The following is a 20120-nucleotide window of genomic DNA, read 5'->3' on the forward strand; positions in this document are numbered from 1 at the left end:
CGCCATGTTGGCCAGGCTTGTCTCGAACTTCTGATCTCAGGTGATCCACCCACCTTGGCCTCCCAAAGTGCTGGAATTACAGGTATGAACCACTGCACCCGGCCTCGCCTCTTTTAACTTTCTTTGCATTTAATTTGCTGTTGGTTTTCCAACCTAGGAGAATGATGCTTAGTTCATTAACTTTTAATATTTTTTCTTTTCTTTGTTTTTTTTTTTTTTTTTTTAGAGACAGAGTCTTGCTCTGTCGCCCAGGCTGGAGTGCAGTGGGGAGATCTCTGCTCACTGCAAGCTCTGCCTCCCCGGTTCACACCATTCTCCTGCCTCAGCCTCCCGAGTAGCTGGGACTACAGGCGCCCGCCACCACACCCGGCTAATTTTTTGTATTTTTAGTGGAGATGGGGTTTCACTGTGTTAGCCAGGATGGTCTCCATCTCCTGACCTTGTGATCTGCCCGCCTGGGCCTCCCAAAGTGCTGAGATTATAGGCGTGAGCCACCGCGCCCGGCCTTTTCTTTTCTAATATATGTGTTTATGTAAGACTCTAAATTTCCTCTAACACAGCTTTAGCTATAATATATCCCACAAGTTTCCATATATAGTATTTTCATCGCCAAATTTCAGTTCAAAATATTTTCTAATTTTCATTGAGATTTGCTTTTTCCAAATATATAGATATTTCTGTTTACTACTGCTTTCTAGTGAGATTCTACCATGGTCAGAAAATGTATTGGTTTCCATTTTTGAAACTGTACATATATATACTCTTAGATGCTTAGGTCATGTGCTTCTAGGTCAAGTTTGTTAATCATGGTGCTCAAATTTTTCTAACTCCTTACTGATTTTTTCTTCTGCATTTTCGATCTGTTACTGAAAGAGGATTGTTAAAATCTCCCATTATGACCACGGATTTTTTTTCATGCCTCAGCCTGCCAAGTAGCTGGAACTACAGGGATGCACCACCATGCCTGGCTAATTTTTTTTTGTATTTTTAGTAGAGATGGGGTTTCATCATGTTGGCCAGGATGGTCTTGAACTCCTGAGCTCAAGTGATCCGCCCACGTGGTCTCCTCCCAAAATGCTGGGATTAGAGATGTGAGCCACTGTGCCTGGCCTCTTAAATTTTCATGAGGTCTAATTTATTTTTTCTTTTAAAAGCACACTTTTGGTTTTCTATGTAGAAACTCATCACCAAATCCAAGGTCACATAGATTTTTCTCCTGTGTTGGTTTTTTTTTTTTTCCAAGTTTTATAGTATTGTGTTGTATTTTTAGGTCTATCATTCAATTCATGTTAATTTTTCTGAAAGGTGTAAATCTGTGTCTAGATTTATGTTTCTACATCTGGATGTCCCAGTGTTCACCGCCATTTGTTTAAAAAATAATCCTTTCTCCGCTGAATTGCCTTTTCTTCTTTGTCAAGATCAGTTGATTCTATTTATATGGACCACTGGTAACTTTCATAACTTCAATTATATTTTTCTGTGTTCCTTTTTGAACATGTTCACTTTGAAATCACATTTAGACATCAAAATAGTGTTATCAGGTAGAGTTCTGACTAATTCGTGAAGCCTGGGGAGAGATCTCAACTACAGTTATGAATGCAAGAGTCTTTGGTGGGTAAATTTTTATTTTATTAGTTTAGAGAAGAGGTCCCCCTATGCTGCCCAGGCTAACCTCGAACTCCTGGGCTCGAGCCATCCTCCCACCTCAGCCTCTGGAATAGCTAGGATTACAGATGTGAACCACCACTCGCAACTAATTTATTTTATTTTATATTTTTATAGAGACAGGTCTTGCCCAGGCTAGTCTCAAACTCCTGGCCTCAAGTAATCTTCCCACCTCGGCCTCCCAAAATGCTGGGATTACAGCGTGAGCCAATGCACCCAGTCTCTCCTTATATTCTTTAGGATTATTTTTTATTATTCTATTTTTCTCCTGTATTAGCTAAGTAATTATACTTTCACCTATCATTTGGATATAAATCTTTTCAATAATTCCCTTTACTCTTTTATGAACCTGAAATGTTTACTGAATCACTGCCAGTGAGTGGAAGTATCTGTCCTGACTCCAACCCTATTCACCTACTTCATCAAGTGTCATTTGGGAAGATTACTATAAATAAGGAAAATTTTACAGTCCAACACTTCAGTTAAATGCTGTATTTTCAAAGCAGAGTATATCCTAAGCAGATGTTCTAATGCTACAGTCCAGAGCAATCTGTGTCCAGCTGTAGTAAAATCATAGAATTACTGTGAAATTTTAAAAGTTCTCAAAGTTCTAGGTGTTTCAGTAGTACAGTAGTCCCCCCCTTTATCTGTGGTTTCACTATCCATGGTTTCAGTTACCTGTGATCAACCACGGGCTGAAAATATTAAATGGAAATTTTCAGAAATAAACAATATGTAAGTTTTAAATTGTGTGCCATTCTGAGTAACGTGATGAAATTTCACACCATCTCACTCCGTCCACTTGGGATGTGAATCATCCTTCTGTCTAGCTGTATACGTGCCCATTAATCACTTATAGTAGCCACCTTGGTTATCAGAGTGAAGGATTACAAGAAGGGTTAAGTAAAGCACAATAAGATTATTTTGAAAGAGAGAGACCATATTCACATAATTTTTACTACAGTATAATTGTAACTGTTCTATTTTATTAATAGTTGTTAACCTCCTGTTGTGCTTAATTTTAAATTAATCTTTAATAAATTTTAAATTAAGCTTTATGAATTAAGCTTTATCATAGGTATGTGGTATACAGGAAAAAACACAGTGTATATAAGGTTCAGTCCTATCACCGGTTTCAGGAATCCACTGGTCATCTTGGAATGTATCCCTAGCAGATAAGGGAGGTACAGACACTCAGTTGTGGCAACTGAGAAAGAGACAGAATACAGACAGAAAATGATTATTTGCTTTTATATTTCAAAGTCGGAATCTACTGTACTACAGAAGCTCTATACAGCCATCCTTACATTTTAAACATGAGTAAATGAACTCTCAAATTTTACAAAAAGGCACAAATTCGTACAAAAAGAACATACACATATATTGGAGATTTGTTCTGAATATTGTCTTGGAGATGACACAGAACCATCTTGGAAACACGACAGGCCTCATCAATAAAGCAAATAAATCACTTTATTTCAAATAACTAGACTCTCTTGGTCCAGGAGGATAAGCACATAATAATAACATGGCTCTTGTGTAAATGCTGTCACAGTAAGTTTTAAGACATCATAATAAAATCTCCTGGTTCCTAAAAGGTATTAGAGGAGGGGCCACTCAATTTATAAATTCCATGACATAGTTCAAATTAGAATAAGAGGCCATCAAATGTAAGAAAAATACTGTTTTGCATTTTCTTAAAGCCTATTTTGCGTATGCTTTCAATTAAATTTCATTTTATTTTTACTAAATTCAAATCAATTTCCTTCAATTATAAAATTCTAATTTTTTTTTTCCCACTAATGTTGAAAAACCCTGAACCTTTTATTCCTCAACTTCCTCTGGCTTAATTCTCAAGAATATAATTACTATTCACATGTTATTCTCTGTAGGAGTTAAGAACATCTCATAAATATATTTTACTAATTTCATAAGATCACTATTTGATGTCTTTTTTTAAAAAATAAGCACAACTGGCCGGGCGTGGTGGCTCACACCTGTAATCCCAGCACTTTGGGAGGTCGAAGCGGGTGGATCACAAGGTCAGGAGTTCGAGACCAGCCTGACCAACATGGTGAAACCCCATCTCTACTAGAAATACAAAAATTAGCCGGACATGGTGGTGCATGCCTATAATCCCAGCTACTCAGGAGGCTGAGGCAGAAGAATCACTTGAACCCAGGAGGCAGAGGTTGCAGTGAGCCGAGATCGTGTCACTGCACTCCAGCCTGGGCGACAGAGCAAGACTCCATCTCAAAATAAAAATTAAAAAAAGCACAATTAGACAAATAACTGAGTGTGCCACTGAAAAAGGCAATTTACCATAGTGGTTGACTCCATAGACTCTGAAATTCTATAGCTGTATATTTGAGCCCAGGCTCTGCCATTTAATAGCTATATGACCTAGGCAATTTACTAATTATCTCAACTTAATCTATTAAACCAAAATAATAATCATACCTACATCGTAAGGTTATAAAGATAAAATAAAATCATCCATGTAGAAAGGAGAGTGACGTGTCTATACAGTGTTTGATAAATGAAAAATAATTATTGTAATGAAGATAGTAAATCTATGCTTTATATTAAAATAGGAAACAAGGTTTCATAAAATTCCATATTCAGAAATAAAATAACAAGACTGGATGTGGTGACTAGTGCCTGTAATCCTAGCACCATGAAAGGCTGAGATAGAAGGATCACTTGAGGTCAGGAGTTTAAGACCATCCTGGACAACATAGTGAGAGCCCCATCTCTACTAAAACATGTTTGTAAATGAGCTAGGCATGATGGTATATGCCTACAGTCCTAGCTATGCTAGAGGCTAAAGGTGGGAGGATTGCTTGAGCCCAGGTGGTCAAGGCTGCAGTGAGCCATAACTGTGCCGCTGTACTCCAGCCTTCCAGCCTGGGTGACTGAGTGAGACCCTGTCTCAAAAAATAATAATAAAGTAACATGAAGGTTAAAGTTAGATTATCACTCTTTTATGGTGTTAGCTTGCTAACTAAATCCTAGAAGGGATAGCACCAACACTCATCAACAATGAGGCTATTATCCTAATTCATAGTCTACTGAGAAATAGAAAGGCTACTTACTGTTAACTGCAACCCATTCATTTAGATCTTCCCCCTCAGGAAGCATGACAGCCATCCGAAGGTTGCCGCTGCCAAGTGTGGCTTCTGCATGTTTTAAGAGCTCATACTGGTGAGAACCCTCTGGAATGTTCTTCTTTGGTTTAAAAGTTTTAGAAGAGCGACTACCACTATGAATAGAAAAGAAAAAAAAAGGAGTTTAATATTTAAGGCATGACATTCAACAGGGTCATTCACCAAGCATTAGACCTAAACTGTATTGGCTTAAATCCCAGCAATATAATTGCTGTAACTACTGTGCTCTCCATTCAAAACTCCTACAAACTTTCTCTGCTGTCTCTAGTTAACTCACAAAAAGAAAAAGTTTTTAAGCTGTAACTAACACCTCTTCTCAATAAATTAATGACTCAGGATTATAAATTGTAATCTAAAAAACAAAAAAAAACTTCCACGGTAAGTTTTAGTTATTTTATTCCTTTCACTCCTATTCTAAGTCTCTCATTCTAATAAAATAAATTTGTTTCCTTCTTAAAAGAAATATAAAGATACAATTTGATATTAATAAAACATAAAAATTCTGGAACAAGAAAAAAAAGCTACATGTTCAGCCAGGCACGGTGGCTCATGCCTGTAATCCCAGCATTTTGGGAGGCAGAGGCAGGCGGATCACCTGAGGTCAGGAGTTGGAGACCAGCCTGGCCAACATGGCGAAACCCCATCTCTATTAAAAATGCAAAAAAATTAGCCAGGCTTGGTGGCGGGTCCCTGTAATCCCAGCTCCTCGGGAGGCTGAGGAGGAGAATCGCTTGAACTCGGGAGGCGGAGGGTGCGGTGAGCCAAGATTGTGCCACTGCACTCTAGCCTGGGCGGCAGAGTGAGACTATGTTTCAAAAAAAAAGAGAAAGAAAAGCAAAGCTACATGTTTTTCTACCCAATTATAGGAAGTATCAGTAATCAATTTTAGTCCAGAATTCTGGTTAAGCAGTTAAGTAGCTAGACATTAGTATGGCTGGTTTGCTCAAATTTCTGAATGCTTACGCACATACAGAGATACAGACACAAGCACACACAGCGAATGTGTATGTGTATATATACACATAAATTTTTTTAATGGATCAACTGAAACTAGGCTTCAAGGTGGTTTTAATAGTTTTTAAGAGAGCTGGGCACCTCTAGTTCCAGCTACTCAAGAGGATGAGGTGGGAGGATCCCTTGAGGTTGTAGTGCACTATGATCACACCTGTGAATAGACACAGCACTACCACTTGGGCAACAGAGCAAGACCTCCATCTCTGAGAAAAAAAAAAAAAAAAAAAGAGGCGGAAAGCTGAGTGTGGTGGCTCACACTGGTAATTCCAGCTACTCGGGAGGCCAGAGGCAGGAGGACTGCATCAGGCCAGGAATTCGAGACCAGCCTGGGCAACATAGTGAGACCCCCCCCGCCATCTCTAAAAAAATGTTTAAAAATTAAGTCAGGTGTGATGGTGCAGCCTGTAGTCCCAGCTAGGGACTAGGGAGGCTGAAGCCAAAGGATAGCTTAAGACCAAGGAGTTCAAGACTGAGTAAGCAATGATCGTGCCACTCTACTCCAGCCTGGGCAACAGAATGAGGCCCCTCTCCTTAAGAAAAAAGAAAAGAAAAAACATAGCAGGGGGATTTTTAAATCTTCTGTTACTGCTAGCAAATTTTTATCAAATTAGGAGTCACCCCCGTCCATTATTCTCCTTCACTTCTTATGATAAGAAACAGACTGGAAAAAAAGAGGCTAGATAAGTGGGAACTTTAACGTTATTAAATTCACATCATCAAAAACATCTAGGCATTTGAACATATGAATATGAACGAGGAATTCAAAAAAAACTACATAAACGATGGTGACACTTTCCAAACTCTACAAAGCTTTTCACTCTACCTCCTCTCAAGTTTTAACCCCTCACCCCAATCCCTCCCTCTTTCCCTAAGATAAACCAGTAGTTCTCAACCCCTGGCTGCATTATTATTATCATCTGAGGAGCTGTCAAAAAGTATTGAGGATCTTGAAATAAAATAAGAATCTACCAGTCAACCCGAATACCCAATTCAAATAACAGGTATTTTTCATTGTAAAGTACATGCATTCTCATTTAAATGTAGGTCTCTCCACAGGTGTTTAATTAGAATTAAACTGATGTTCCTCAACTCTAACACACACCCTCTCCTAAAGGATCACTTTAAAAACACTCATCACAGAGCTGGGCACAGTGGCCCACACCTATAATCCCAGCACTTTGGGAGGCCGAGGCAGGCGGATTGCTTGAGCCCAGGCCAATCTGGGCAACACGGCGAAACTGTCTCTACAAAAAATACAAAAATTAACCAAGTGTGGTGGTGCATGCTTGTAACCCCAGCTACTCAGGAGGCTGAGGTAGGAAGATCACTTGAGCCCAGGAAGTCGAGGATACAGTGAACCGAGATCATGCCACTTCTTTCCAGCCTGGGTGATAGAGCAAAACCCTGTCTAGAAAAATAAAAGTAAAAAATCGACCCAGCACAGTGGCTCTTGCCTGTAATCCCAGCACTTTGGGAGGCCAAGGTAGGAGGATCGCCTGAACCTAGGAGTTCAAGACCAATCTGGGCAACACAGTAGGACTCCCTCTCTAAAAAATATATTTAATTTTTTTTTTCAACCAGAGAATCAGAAGCTAAAAGAAAAAAAAATAAAAATAAAAACACTCATTAGATTATGATACATCTCTGCTTAGAACCACTCAGTGACTTTCCAGTGCAAAAGTGTAAATCCAAAGGTCAAATATTAGATATAGTCAAGCTCTAGACCCACACTAGAATGCGGAAATTCTTCAGTTTAATGAGACAATGTATTAAACACCAAATTTGCTCCAAGCATCTCTAAAATATAATTATAAAAATATAAATGTTAGGTATGGCAGTACATGCCTATAGTCCCAACTACCGGGAAAGCTGAGGCAGGAGCATTGCTAGAGAGCAGGAGTTTGAGACCAGCCTAGGTAACACAGTAAGGCTCTGCCTCCAAAACATAAAAATAAAATGAAATTTAAAAATTTATTTATATAAATATAAATGGTAATAATATAAATAGATGCATGCCTACCAAGCTTGAAATTTACTTCATTTTCCTCTTTCTAATACTTTAACAAAATTTTGCATAAGACACACACTTCACTGGGCGTGGTGGCTCCCGCCTGTAATCCCAGAACTTTGGGAGGCTGAGGCGGATGGATCACCTGAGGTCGGGAGTTCAACAGTCTGGTCAACATGGCAAAACCCCATCTCTACTAAAAATACAAAAATTAGCCGGGCGTGGAGGTGAGCAACTATAATCCCAGCTACTCGAGAGGTTGAGGCAGGAGAATCACTTGAACCTGGGAGCTGGAGGTTGCAGTGAGCAGAGATCGCACCACTGCACTCCAGCCTGGGTGAGAGAGCGAGACTCTGTCTCCAAAAAAAGAAAATCTGCTGGGCACAATGGCTCACACCTATAACTCTAGCACTTTGGGAGGTTGAGGTGGGTGGATCACGAGGTCAGGAGATCGAGACCAGCCTGGCCAACATGGTGAAACCCTGTCTCTACTAAAAACACAATAATTAGCTGGGCATAGTGGCACACATCTGTAATCCCAGCTATTCAGGAGGCTGAGGCAGGAGAATTCCTTGAACCCAGGAGGCAGAGGTTGCAGTTAGCCGAGATCACGTCACTGCACTCCAGACTGGGTGACACAGCAAGACTCCGTCTCAACAAAACAAAAAAAAAAAAAAAAGAAAGAAAGGAAAAGAAAAGAAAAAATAAAATCTGAGTTCAATTTTGTGAAGGCCAACTTTGACACACATAAGTTATTATCTCAGGCAAACTACCTAACTTTCCAGAGCCTGTTTTTTCTTTAGCAGTGAAAGCCTAATAAAAATAACAAAACGTGAACACTACCTGTATTATAGGACAGTTGCAAAATGAGAGGATATATGCAACATTTAGTATTTTCATTATCCTTTCTTTTCTTGAACCACAATGACTCACAGAAAGAAATGGTAGTGCAATGCTAAAACTCCAAATCCTACTCTATCCCTCAAGACTGAATGGGGGAAAATATAATTAGTTCAGAAAAAAATAACTGTCATACATCAAGTTTAAAAGAAAAATTTTTTAATTTCTGGGTTTTCTTTTTTTGGGGGGGCGGGGGGAGGTGCTATGCCCTATGCTGACCACAAGGTTCAAGCGATCTTGGAATAATCTTAGCGTTAGATTGGAAATCAGGAAAACAAGGTTCTACTCCCCATTTTGCAATTTTCTTTTGTTTTCTTATTTAAGTCAGAGTCTTGCTCTGTCAACCACAGGCTGGAGTGCAGTGGTGTAATCTTGGCTCATTGAAACTTCCGCCTCCCAAGTTCAAGCGATTCTCCTGCCTCAGCCTCCCAAGTAGCTGGGATTATAGACATATGCCACCATGTCCAGATAATTTTTGTATTTTCAGTAGAGACAGGGTTTCACCATGTTATTCAGGCTAGTCTCAAACTCCTGAACTCAAGTGATCCGCCCACCTTAGTCTCCCAAAGTGCTGGGATGACAGGCATGAGCCATCATGCCCAGCCTGCAATTTTCTTCTTATGTTACTTAAGAAATCACAAATTATCATCTGGGCTTCTACTTTTTTTTATTTTGTTTTTTCAAGAGTCTGGAAAATGACTTTTTACAAAAGTGTATCATTTAGGGATTAGATGTTTGTAAATGTTTTTAGTTCCCTGCAGCCTCTTGACTCTCTTCTCTGTTCCTCATTTCCACATACATTTATACTTTCAAATGCTTTCAAGTCCTGCATTTAATTTTCCTTCTGTCTAACCCGTCTGCTTTATTACTGCAGAATATGCTAACCACTTAACACTTTTTAAAAATACTCTTTTAAAAGTCTTTGTTAGGTTTTTTCAGCTGCTACCTGAATCTTCTCTTACCCGAATCCACCCAACTGGGAAATGGTGGTGGTCAATAATGCTCCTCATTCCCAGGTCAAAAGACCTCTGACAGGCCAGGCAAGGTAGCTCATGCCTGTAATCCCAGCAGTTTGGGAGGCTGAGGCAGGCAGATCACTTAAGGTCGGGAGTTCAAGACCAGCCTGGCCAACATGGTGAAACCCCATTTCTGCTAAAAACACAAAAATTAGCCGGGCATGGTGGCAGACGCCTGTAATCCCAGCTACTCAGGAGGCTGAGGCAGGAGAATCGCTTGATCCCAGGAGGCGGAGGTTGCAGTGAGCCGAAATCGCACCACTTCACTCCAGGCTGGGCGACAAGGCAAGACTCCATCTCCAAAAAAAAAAAACAAAAAAAAGACCAACTGACAGAGTTTTCAAATTCAAAAGCACAAATACCCAAGCATGTACACAGAAGTCCTCATCAGTGAGTACAAGCTCTTGTAGCAACACTGTATGCCCAAATGCATATATCTCACATATTTTAAGATATATGAATGCAAATCTTCACAAAAATTTTCAAAAACATAAAGTATGTTGTCCTCTCACCCCAACTACCTCAGAAGAAATTACAGTTTCTAGTATCTGGTAAAAGCATCAGGAAGTTTTGTGCCTGTTTTTGTTTGCTTTTACACAATAGCACCATAATGTAGTGTACTTAATAATGTTTTTCACTTAACATATCCAGAAAACTGTTATATTTAAGATACAAGTAGATCTACTTTATTCTTTCTAAAGACTGAAATAGCATTTCCTTATATAGATTATATCATAATATAGTTTGATCAGTCCTTTATTAAAAACATTTAGGTTGTTTCCTCTAGTCATCTGCTACCACAAACAATACTGCAGTAGGCATCCTTGTGTGTGTGCATATATGAAGGATAAATTCCTAGAACTGCTATTCTAAAGAGCAGTTACATTTTTAAATTTTATATAGTGCCTGTTTTTTCACCAAATAAATTGCACCCTTTTACAATCCCACTAACAATGTATGGGAGCAGCTACAACATATGAGTCTTAAAGGACTATGAAATTAGACTATGAAGTAGTCTATGAAATTAGACTACTAATTTCTCTTGTACAGCTTCCAACACAGCATCCTAACTATGGAGAATGTTGTGTTTTGTTTTGTTTGTTTATTTGTTTGTTTGAGATAGGGTCCTGCCCTATTGCCTAGGCAGGAATGCAGGGGCATGATCAATGGCTCAAGTGATCCTTCCACCTCAGCCTCCTGAGTAGCTGTGACTACAGGTATACGCCACCACACCCAGCTAATTTTTTGTATTTTTATTAGAGATGAGGTCTCACTTCGTTGTCCAAGCTGGTCTCGAACTGCTAGGCTCAAGCAATCCTCCCATCTTGGCCTCCCAAAGTGCTGGGAATACAGGCATGAGCCACCATACTCAACCACTATGGAATGCTTTCTAACTAGAATGTGAACGATGTATTACATATTAGAGGTATAATATTAATAATTCATAGCATTACTCCACTGCTTTCCAAATAAATGTCCATGATATTCACATTTGTTTTCCCACTCTTACTCGTCTTTGAAGGCAAATCAATTTTTAGAGCAGGACAGGGTGATTTGTCTAGTAAACAACTTAGTCCTAGAGATAGCTCTGAATACGTATCTCTTAGTCTTCCGATTTATCTTTTGCAAATTTCAACATCATTTATTTTCTCTTTGAGACTCTAAAACAGTGGCTCCCAACCTTTTTGGCACCAGGGACCAGTTTCACAGAAGACAATTTTTCCACTTGCTGGCTGCTCACCTCCTGCTGTGAGGCTCAGTTCCTAACAGTTTTTGTTTTTGTTGTATTATCCCTATTTTGTTTTCTGTACCAGATACCTATATATTGACACTGAAGAATATGTAAATTTATTCAAAATTAAAAGCAAATTATTTGTAATACAAATGATTATAAAATAAATGATTTTTTTGTCACAAATCATGTATTTGTGTCAACAGCTCCATCTCTTCAAGGTTAAGTGAGTTATTAATCTAACTACAGCTAGCTAAATGGCAGAACCAAGGTCTCGAAGAAGTTACTGTTACTGAGTCTCAGCTTCCTCATCTATAAAATGGAGATAATAATACCTACCTTACTACTGAAACTTATGGTAAGAACTTCACTACTATTAGTTCTCTTTGCTCCGCCTCTAGGTACTAACCTGTCATTCACATCAGTAGCTCCTTCCATAGGTCTAAGTCCAACACTACAGATCAGGTATTCGATAAATACTTGTTAATTGATAGTTCCAGTCAACTTCAGGCTGAGAACTCCTACATCAGGATAATAATGATGATTAATATTAACTAACATTTACTGCAAGCTTTGTACTGAGAATATATACGTGCAATACATCTCATTTAATCCCCGTAACTCTGATACAAATGCTATTATTTTTCTTTATTTTATGGATGACAAATCTAAAGCTTTAAAGTACTTACATACCCTGCTCAACATTATAAAAGTGGTAAATTAAGGAGCCAAAATTTAAATCCAGGATTTAAATCTCTAAAGTCCATTCCTTTTTTTTTTTTTTTTTTTTTGAGACAGAGTCTTGCTCTGTCACCCAGGCTGGAGGGCTGTAACCCAATCTTGGCTCATCCGCCTCCTGGGTTTATGCGATTCTCCTGCCTCAGTCTCCTGAGTAGCTGGGACTACAGGCACCCGCCACCATGCCCAGCTAATTTTTGTATTTTTGGTTTCGCCATGTTGGCCAGGCTGGTCTTGAACTCCTGACCTCAGGAGATCTGCCCGCCTCAGCCTCCCAAAGTGCTGGGATTATAGGCATGAGCCACAGCGCCCGGCCTAAAGCCCATTCTTTTACCCACTACCCAACATTACTCAATGCTTTACCTTTAGCTTCTACTAAATTATTTCTAACAATTTTCTCCCTTTTTCACCATATTTTACTCAAGTCATTCATGAACAACACAAGGCTAATTTATATCAACAGAGTTATTAATAGCCGCCTTTTTTTTCCTTATTTTTAAAACGTTCTTTTTTTCTTACCCTTGTCTCCACCCCTTTGTAATTTTATTTGTGTATTTTTTTGAAGACAGGGTCTCACTCTGTCACCTAGGCTGGAGTGCAGTGGCACAAACACAGCTCACTGTAGCCTCGACTTCCTGAGCTCAAACGATCTTTCTACCTTAGCCTTCCACCTCAGCCTCCCAAGTAGTTGGGACCACAGGTTCACGTCACCATGTCCAGCTAATTTTCTTGTTGTTGTATTTTTCTATAGGGAGGAAGTCTCACTTTGTTGCCCTGGCTGGTCTCCAACTCCTGGGCTCAAGTGATCCTCCCACATTCACCTCCCTAAGCGCTGGGAATAGACACATCTTAATCTTCAAACCACCTATTTCCCCTCCTCATACCTTCTCTAATTTATATGAATACTCAGCACATACTCTGACAGTAAGGAAAATTAAAATTCTACCCTACACCAATTTCCCCCAAATGTTGCCAAACACATCCACGCTTTCAGAAAGGCAGATATCCATCTGCAAAAAAATTTTAGAAGCTGTCAAAATAGAATGTGTTCTAGAAAAAATAAGACTAAAAGCTAAAGGCTAAAAGCTATGAGTATTGAAAAGATAACCTTGTTTCAAGACAGACAGCAGTCTGAACAGACATCTACTTACATTTCTGCCTATAATCCCTTTTAAATCACTATTATTAGTGGCAGGTGGCATTCCTACTATTGTTACTGTTAGGAGAGTAAGAAATCCTTAACACGGCTGGAAAAAAAGAAAGAATGCTATCTGCTATCCGCAGTTCAGAAATTGGGGAATTCTTACAAGATTAAAAAGTTGATGAGACACAGTGACTGAGAAGTCAGAAAACCTAGCTTAGATATGCCCAGTAGAGGTCTCTATGAAGGTAACAGTGATTCTACTGTGCTCCAAACTCAGAATCCAGACTACTGGAGAGGACCCTGAGGGGATCTCCAGAAGATTATAGGGAAACTTAACCCAGGGTCTTTGCACAAGTGAATCCCAATACCCTTCTGACTGGTCTTTTTCTGAGAAGTAGGCAAGCACAGCCTAAGCTGAAGCTCAGAGCATGGTGGAGGGAGGGATTTTAACCACCTCCACAGCAGGCAGGGGAACTTGGCAGTCAAAAGAGAACCTACTGGCATACCTCTATACAGTAGGCAGCGGTTCCTACTCCTTCCTGTCACCAGAGGGAAGCTCCCATAATCAGACTATTCACCAAGAAGCAAACCAATATCCTCAAACACTCAAGTTGAGCAATCCCAAATCACTAAATATTCCAGGAAAACCACCACCATGAAAGAACTACTCAACAATATATCTAATGCTAATGAAAACCAAGAAGAACATATTAAATATAATCAATATCTTTAGAAATAACAGAGACACTTATATTCAAAAACAGGCAATTATGAAAAGAAACAATCAGGGAAGGATGGAGAAGCTGAAGTTCTCCTTAAGCAAGTGGTGTTAAGTCAAGAGATATTAACTGCAGTGAGGGGAATTGAAAAATTAAAGAATTCTGGTAAGATTAAAAAGTTGACTTTTTTTTTTTGGCCGGGCGCGGTGGCTCACGCCTGTAATCCCAGCACTTTGGGAGGCCGAGACGGGCGGATCACAAGGTCAGGAGATCGCGACCATCCTGGCTAACATGGTGAAACCCCGTCTCTACTAAAAAATACAACAAAAACTAGCTGGGCGAGGTGGCGGGCGCCTGTAGTCCCAGCTACTCGGGAGGCTGAGGCAGGAGAATGGCGCAAACCCGGGAGGCGGAGCTTGCAGTGAGCTGAGATCTGGCCACTGCACCCCAGCCTGGGCGACAGAGCGAGACTCCGTCTCAAAAAAAATAAAAAAAATAAAAAATAAATAAAAAATAAAAAAATAAAAAGTTGACTTTTTAATATAATTCACTGCGGAGATGGTTACTAAAAAACTGTGTTAAACAGTGCACTCTAAATGGGCGATTTGTAAGGTATGTGACTATGTCTAATTAAGCATTTTTTAAGGCACAAAGAAAAATATAATTGACGTTATAAAAGTGAACAGTGGACCATACAAATAGAGTCAACTGATACTGACAAAACAGGAAAGGCAATTCAATGCGGAAAGGATGATCTTTTCAACAAGTGGTAGTTCTCTACTGCTTGGGACACTGGGACATCCAGAGGCAAAAACATAAATCTAGACACAGATCTTACACCTTTCACAAAAATTAATATGAATTAGATGATAGACCTAAAACTACAACAAAATACTATAAAACTTCTAGAAGAAAATATAGAAGAAAATCTATGTGACCTTGAATTTGATGAGTTTCTAGATACAAAAAAGCATCTTATGAAAGAAAATATTTATAAATTAGACTTTATTAAAGTTTAAAATTCTCCTCTGTGGCTGGGTACAGTGGTGCACGGCAGTAATCCCAGCACTTTGGGAGGCCAAGGTGGGCAGATCACTTCATCTCAGAAGGTCAAGACCAGCCTGGGCAATATGTCAAAATCCTATCCCTACAAAAAATTAGCTGGGTGTGGTGGCACACATCTGTTGCCCCAGCTACTCAGGAGGCTGAGGTAGGAGTCTGGGGGTGTTGAGGCTGCAGTGAGCCAAGACTGTGCCACTGCACTCCAGCCTGGGCGACAGAGTGAGACCCTGCCTCAAAATAAATAAATAAACAAACAAACAAAATTCTGCTCTATGAAAGACACTGTAAAGAAGGTCAAATATCAAGCTACCAACTAGCAGAAAATCTTTGCAGATCACATACACAGTTGAGGACTTATATCCAAAATATACAAAGAGCTATTAAAATTCAACAATAAGAGCCTGAGCAACATAGTGAGACTCCATCTCTGCGGGGGGGAGGGAAGCTAGCCAACTAGCCACGGATGTGATGTCTGTAGTCCCAGCTACTCAGGAGGCTGAGGTGGGAGAATCACCCAGGAGTTCAAGGCTGTATGTAGTAGGCTGTGATCACGCAACTGCTCTCCAACCTGACTGACAGAGTGAGACCCTCATTCTAAAAAGAAAAACAAAAATCAACAATAAGAAGACCCAGTGTCTTGATCCTGCCTTTTCAGAGTCTATGACTCACTTGTCATAACACTCCTGCAAAACTGGTGATATCATCCCCAATTTTTTAGTTGTAAGCTTAGGGAAATTGTGTAATTTGATATTTCACGGCCAGTTTCAGATCCTGTCTTTCTAACTTACTGGCTAAGAACTTCCTTAAGTTTAAAATGAAAAAACTGAGAATGACATCACCAATTTTGCAGGACTGTTACGATAAATGAGTAAATACATTTGAAGCACCCTAGTTTTGAGGTAGCAGTCACAGAGCAAACGCTCAGTATAATGTGAAAGAAAAATATAATCTTGGAACCCCAAACTAACTAGGCTTAAGAGAAAGGTGGCTGGCTAATCAGAGCCTCACAAGAATGTAATCACTTGCCTCACTGCCTACCCTCCTTCCTTTTTTTTCCTTCCCCTTCTGTTCGCTCTTCCCCTTTTAAATACTGAAGTTCCCAAAACCCTCTTTGGAAAAAGCACAGGTCACAGATCCTACTGTGACTTGTGTTTCTTTTTCCCAGGCACATCCTCAACCTTGGCAAAATAAACCACTAATTGATTGAGATCTGCTCAGTCAGTTTTTGGTTTACAATAGGAACTAGCATTTTTTAAATGTACAAATGACTATATATATATATGCACATTTACATGCACTTAAATGTGTATAAATAAAATACCCTTTCTGACTTTATCCTCTTGCCATACTTCCACTAATCCATGAAGGAAGGAGCAGCTTAAAATATGACCTCCTCCTGCTTTCTTGTTTATATTTCTTTTTCCCTCTCCCTCTCTTTCATTAGATTGTGGGTTACTCAGGGATATGAGTCTTGTCTTACATATCTTTGCATTCCCAATTCCTAACACAGAAGCTGAAACGTAATAGAATACATAATAAATGCTTATTATCTCAAATAATAATGTTGAAGAGGACAAAAAATCTTATTGAGAGGAGCCACTGTTACCAATATTAAAGAAAAGGATCAATCTGTCATCTTTATTTTATTCACTATGACAAATCTAAAGGATTCCAACTGTGCAAGAAAAGTAACAGACTGAGAAATATTTCCTAGTCCTGACACCAAAATTTCATTTTCAGTATTAGGCCCCTTTACAGTACTGCCATACTTAAACTTTGGTCAAAAAAAAAAAAAAAAAGAACAAAGAAAAACCAGCTTCGCCAAAGCATTTGCCTGCAAAAGGCGTTCAACACAATCAGTGACACAGAAGTTGTATGGTCTAAATGCTTTGAAATTAAACTCTTACAATACAGAAGCCAGCCTGATAGGAAACAAACACACACACACACACACAAAGTTAAAATCAGGTAGTGCCTACTTCTCCTTATCTCATACAATTTTAACTGCACTTTCTTTTTTCATCAAATAATATCTAGTCATCCCCAGATAATCAGTGCAGGGGTAATTTTCCTCAGGAAGCTTCCCTGATATCCTAAGACAGGTTAAGGATGCCTTCTCTGTGTTCAGACAGGATACTATCATTGTCTATTTTACATAGCACCATGAGATTCTCAAAGGTAAGAAATGTTTCTAAGTCATCACTGCATCTCCAGAACCTATCACAAGGCCTAGGTCAGAATAGAGCTTCAATGTTGAGCTAACTGACAAAGAATTCCAGGGCAAAAATTTGAAAGCACAGCAAATACCTTAGACATTTGTCAAAATTTATATCTTCAGCTTATACAAATAGGCCTAATCATGATAGGTTAAAGTAGCATAGTACATAGTATGCACGCAGAATAACATACGTTTTGTATTGTAACTAACATTTCAGTAGCACAATGGAACAAACAGAATCCAAGCACAAAATTACAGTACAAGGCTATAGAATTTACTTTACCATGAGAGTTTAAAATGCAGGGCCTTGGAAAGGGTCCTAACAAAAATCGCGAAAGCAATCCAACTACAATTGGTTAAAGACTTCTGTTCTGACTTCTGACTCCTGTTTCTGACTCCCTCTCCATCATACTTCCTCCTTAGGTAATTGGATATTCTGGGCATTGAACTAAGGGGAAGTTGAGTTGGGTATATATTTCAGTTTCACAGGATATATGTAGTGTGCAATCACATCCATGTATGACTAGATAATTGCTAGTCTGGGTACAGGAATGACATCCAGGAATATTCTTACCACCCAATGCACTGCCTTATCTGGTATCATTAACACTAAGGCAGAGGGCCAGAGACATCTAGATATGAGCTCCACATGGTATTGGCACAGAAGTATCTAAAAACACTGCACTTCATATAAAACTTACCAACGGTGAGATAGTCTGGATATTTGTCCCCACCCAAATCTCATGTTGAATTGTAATCCCCAATGCTGGAGGTGGGGCCTGGTAGGTGTTTGGAAAATGGGGGTGGGTCCCTCATGGCTTGGTGCTGTCTGATAGTGAGTGAGTTCTCGTGAGATCTGGTCATTTAAAAGTTTGTTGCATGTCATCCCCTACTCTCTCCCCTTCTCTCTCTCCTCTCTACTTCCTCTCTCTCACACTGTCTTGCTCCTACTTTTGCCATGCGATGTGCCTGCTCTCCTTTTGCCTTCTGTGATGATTGTAAGCTTCCTGAGACCTCCCCAGAAGCTGATGCCACGATGCTTCCTGTACAGCCTGCAGAACCTGAGCCAATTAAACCTCTTTTTTAATAAATTACCCAGTCTCAGGTATTTCCTTATAGCAATGCCAGAACAGCCTAACCCTAGGAGCTGCCCCAAATTTGAAAACAATCTTAAAATATTACAGACACTACCAATAAAACGAGTTGTGAATCTCAAACTTTTCTAAGCTATCATAATAAACACAATTTGATCAGTCAGGCTAGAGAAAAAAGTACACTGTTGACATATGAAGAAGTGGTCGAAAAATCTAAATAAAAAAGTATAAGAGGCTGGGCGCAGTGGCTCACGCCTGTAATCCCAGCACTTTGGGAGGCCAAGGCGGGAGGATCACCTGAGGTCAGGAGTTTGAGACCAGCCTGGCCAACATGGTGAAATGAAACCCAGTCTTCACTAAAAATACAAAACTTAGCCAGGCATGGTGGCATGTGCCTATAATCCCAGCTACTCAGGAGGCTGGGGCAGGAGAATTGCTTGAATCTGGAAGGCGGAGGTTGAAATGCGCCAAGATCGCGCCTAGGTGACAGAGCAAGACTCCATTTCAAAAAAAAAAAGTATTAGAGATATCTAGCAGTTGACATAAAAATGTTATTTTTCTATATTTTGTGATGTTAACCTTGTGTTATTAAAATTGTGATGTGATTTTTTCATTCTAAATATTCATTTTGACACCAAATTTTGTATTTATATATTTTTTCATTTTCTCAAAAAGGGAAATGTTTTGATTTTTTAAATTTTGATTGAAAAAGATTTTCCAAAACACTAGATCTCTATCCACTTGAAGGCTTATTAATGCTACTCACAGAGGGAAAATCAGAAGTTATAGCTTGATATAACTGATTCTCTCAATTATCAATATATAAACCCATTTAGGTACATGTACAGTCTTCTATTACCATATTTACCAAACTATGACAAGTGTGTGTTAACTCCTGTCTCTTCTATTACCGTGTACAATTTAGAAGCAGGTCCCACATGTCTTATTCATTTGAGTATTTTTTCAGAAGCTACTTTCTAATGCAGATCAATAATTGTTGATTTTTTTTTTTAAGTTACTCTACCTTCAACTACTATCCTTAGAAAAGTTTATCAAAGCTCTTTCACTATTTTATGTCAGATGATTATTCATCATTGTGGGGTAAGAGGAAAACATGGTTAACTGTAAGAAATGATGTGAGCTAATCTCTCTAAGGATTCAGGTGTTGAGATACTGGATGTCATCCCAGTTCTTTGATCACCTCAAAGATCATCAGAGTTGAAACAGCTGTGCTGTTCAATGGGCAAAACTAGCACCAAGTGCAAAAAGCAGGAACTAGCAAACTACTAGTTCCTCTTCCATAAAATCTGAACCACCCCATTTAGCTAATGGAATCTCTAGAACTATGTGAAATGGAAGTGTATGCTTATATAATATTATGTCAAAAAAACCATCAGAAATGACCCTATGGTTTTATTTTTAAAAGGTAAAGTACTTTCTAGGGTGACGGAAATGTTTCAAGTTTAAAAGTAGTGTGGTTTACAAAGAGCATACGCTTGTTTAACTATACGCTTAAGATCTGAGCACTTCATGTTTTGTAAATCATATCTCCGTAATAAAAATAACTTAGCAATGAACTCCCTGAACCTACTGAGATATATTTCTGAGCTACATAAAATGGAAATACCGCCACAATGCTCTTA

The 20120-nt window shown here is 39.1% G+C and overlaps 1 protein-coding gene across 3 annotated transcripts in view; it reads right to left on the reverse strand.

Annotated features, from left to right (window-relative positions):
- The window catches only part of MOB1B (MOB kinase activator 1B), an 82752-nt gene that overhangs the window by 23280 nt on the left and 39352 nt on the right, over positions 1-20120 (reverse strand). For 2 of the 3 annotated variants that reach the window (XM_025385267.1, XM_025385266.1), the window contains 2 exons: positions 11912-12023; positions 4761-4927 (listed from right to left, as the gene is read on the reverse strand). In XM_025385267.1, the coding sequence (XP_025241052.1) occupies positions 4761-4927; positions 11912-11940 (196 nt within the window). In that variant the 5' untranslated portion in view covers positions 11941-12023. The remainder of the gene's footprint in view (positions 1-4760; positions 4928-11911; positions 12024-20120) is intronic. The other variant, XM_025385268.1, reaches the window with a different exon arrangement.

Source organism: Theropithecus gelada, chromosome 5 (genome assembly GCF_003255815.1).
Source record: "Theropithecus gelada isolate Dixy chromosome 5, Tgel_1.0, whole genome shotgun sequence".
NCBI lineage: Eukaryota > Metazoa > Chordata > Mammalia > Primates > Cercopithecidae > Theropithecus > Theropithecus gelada.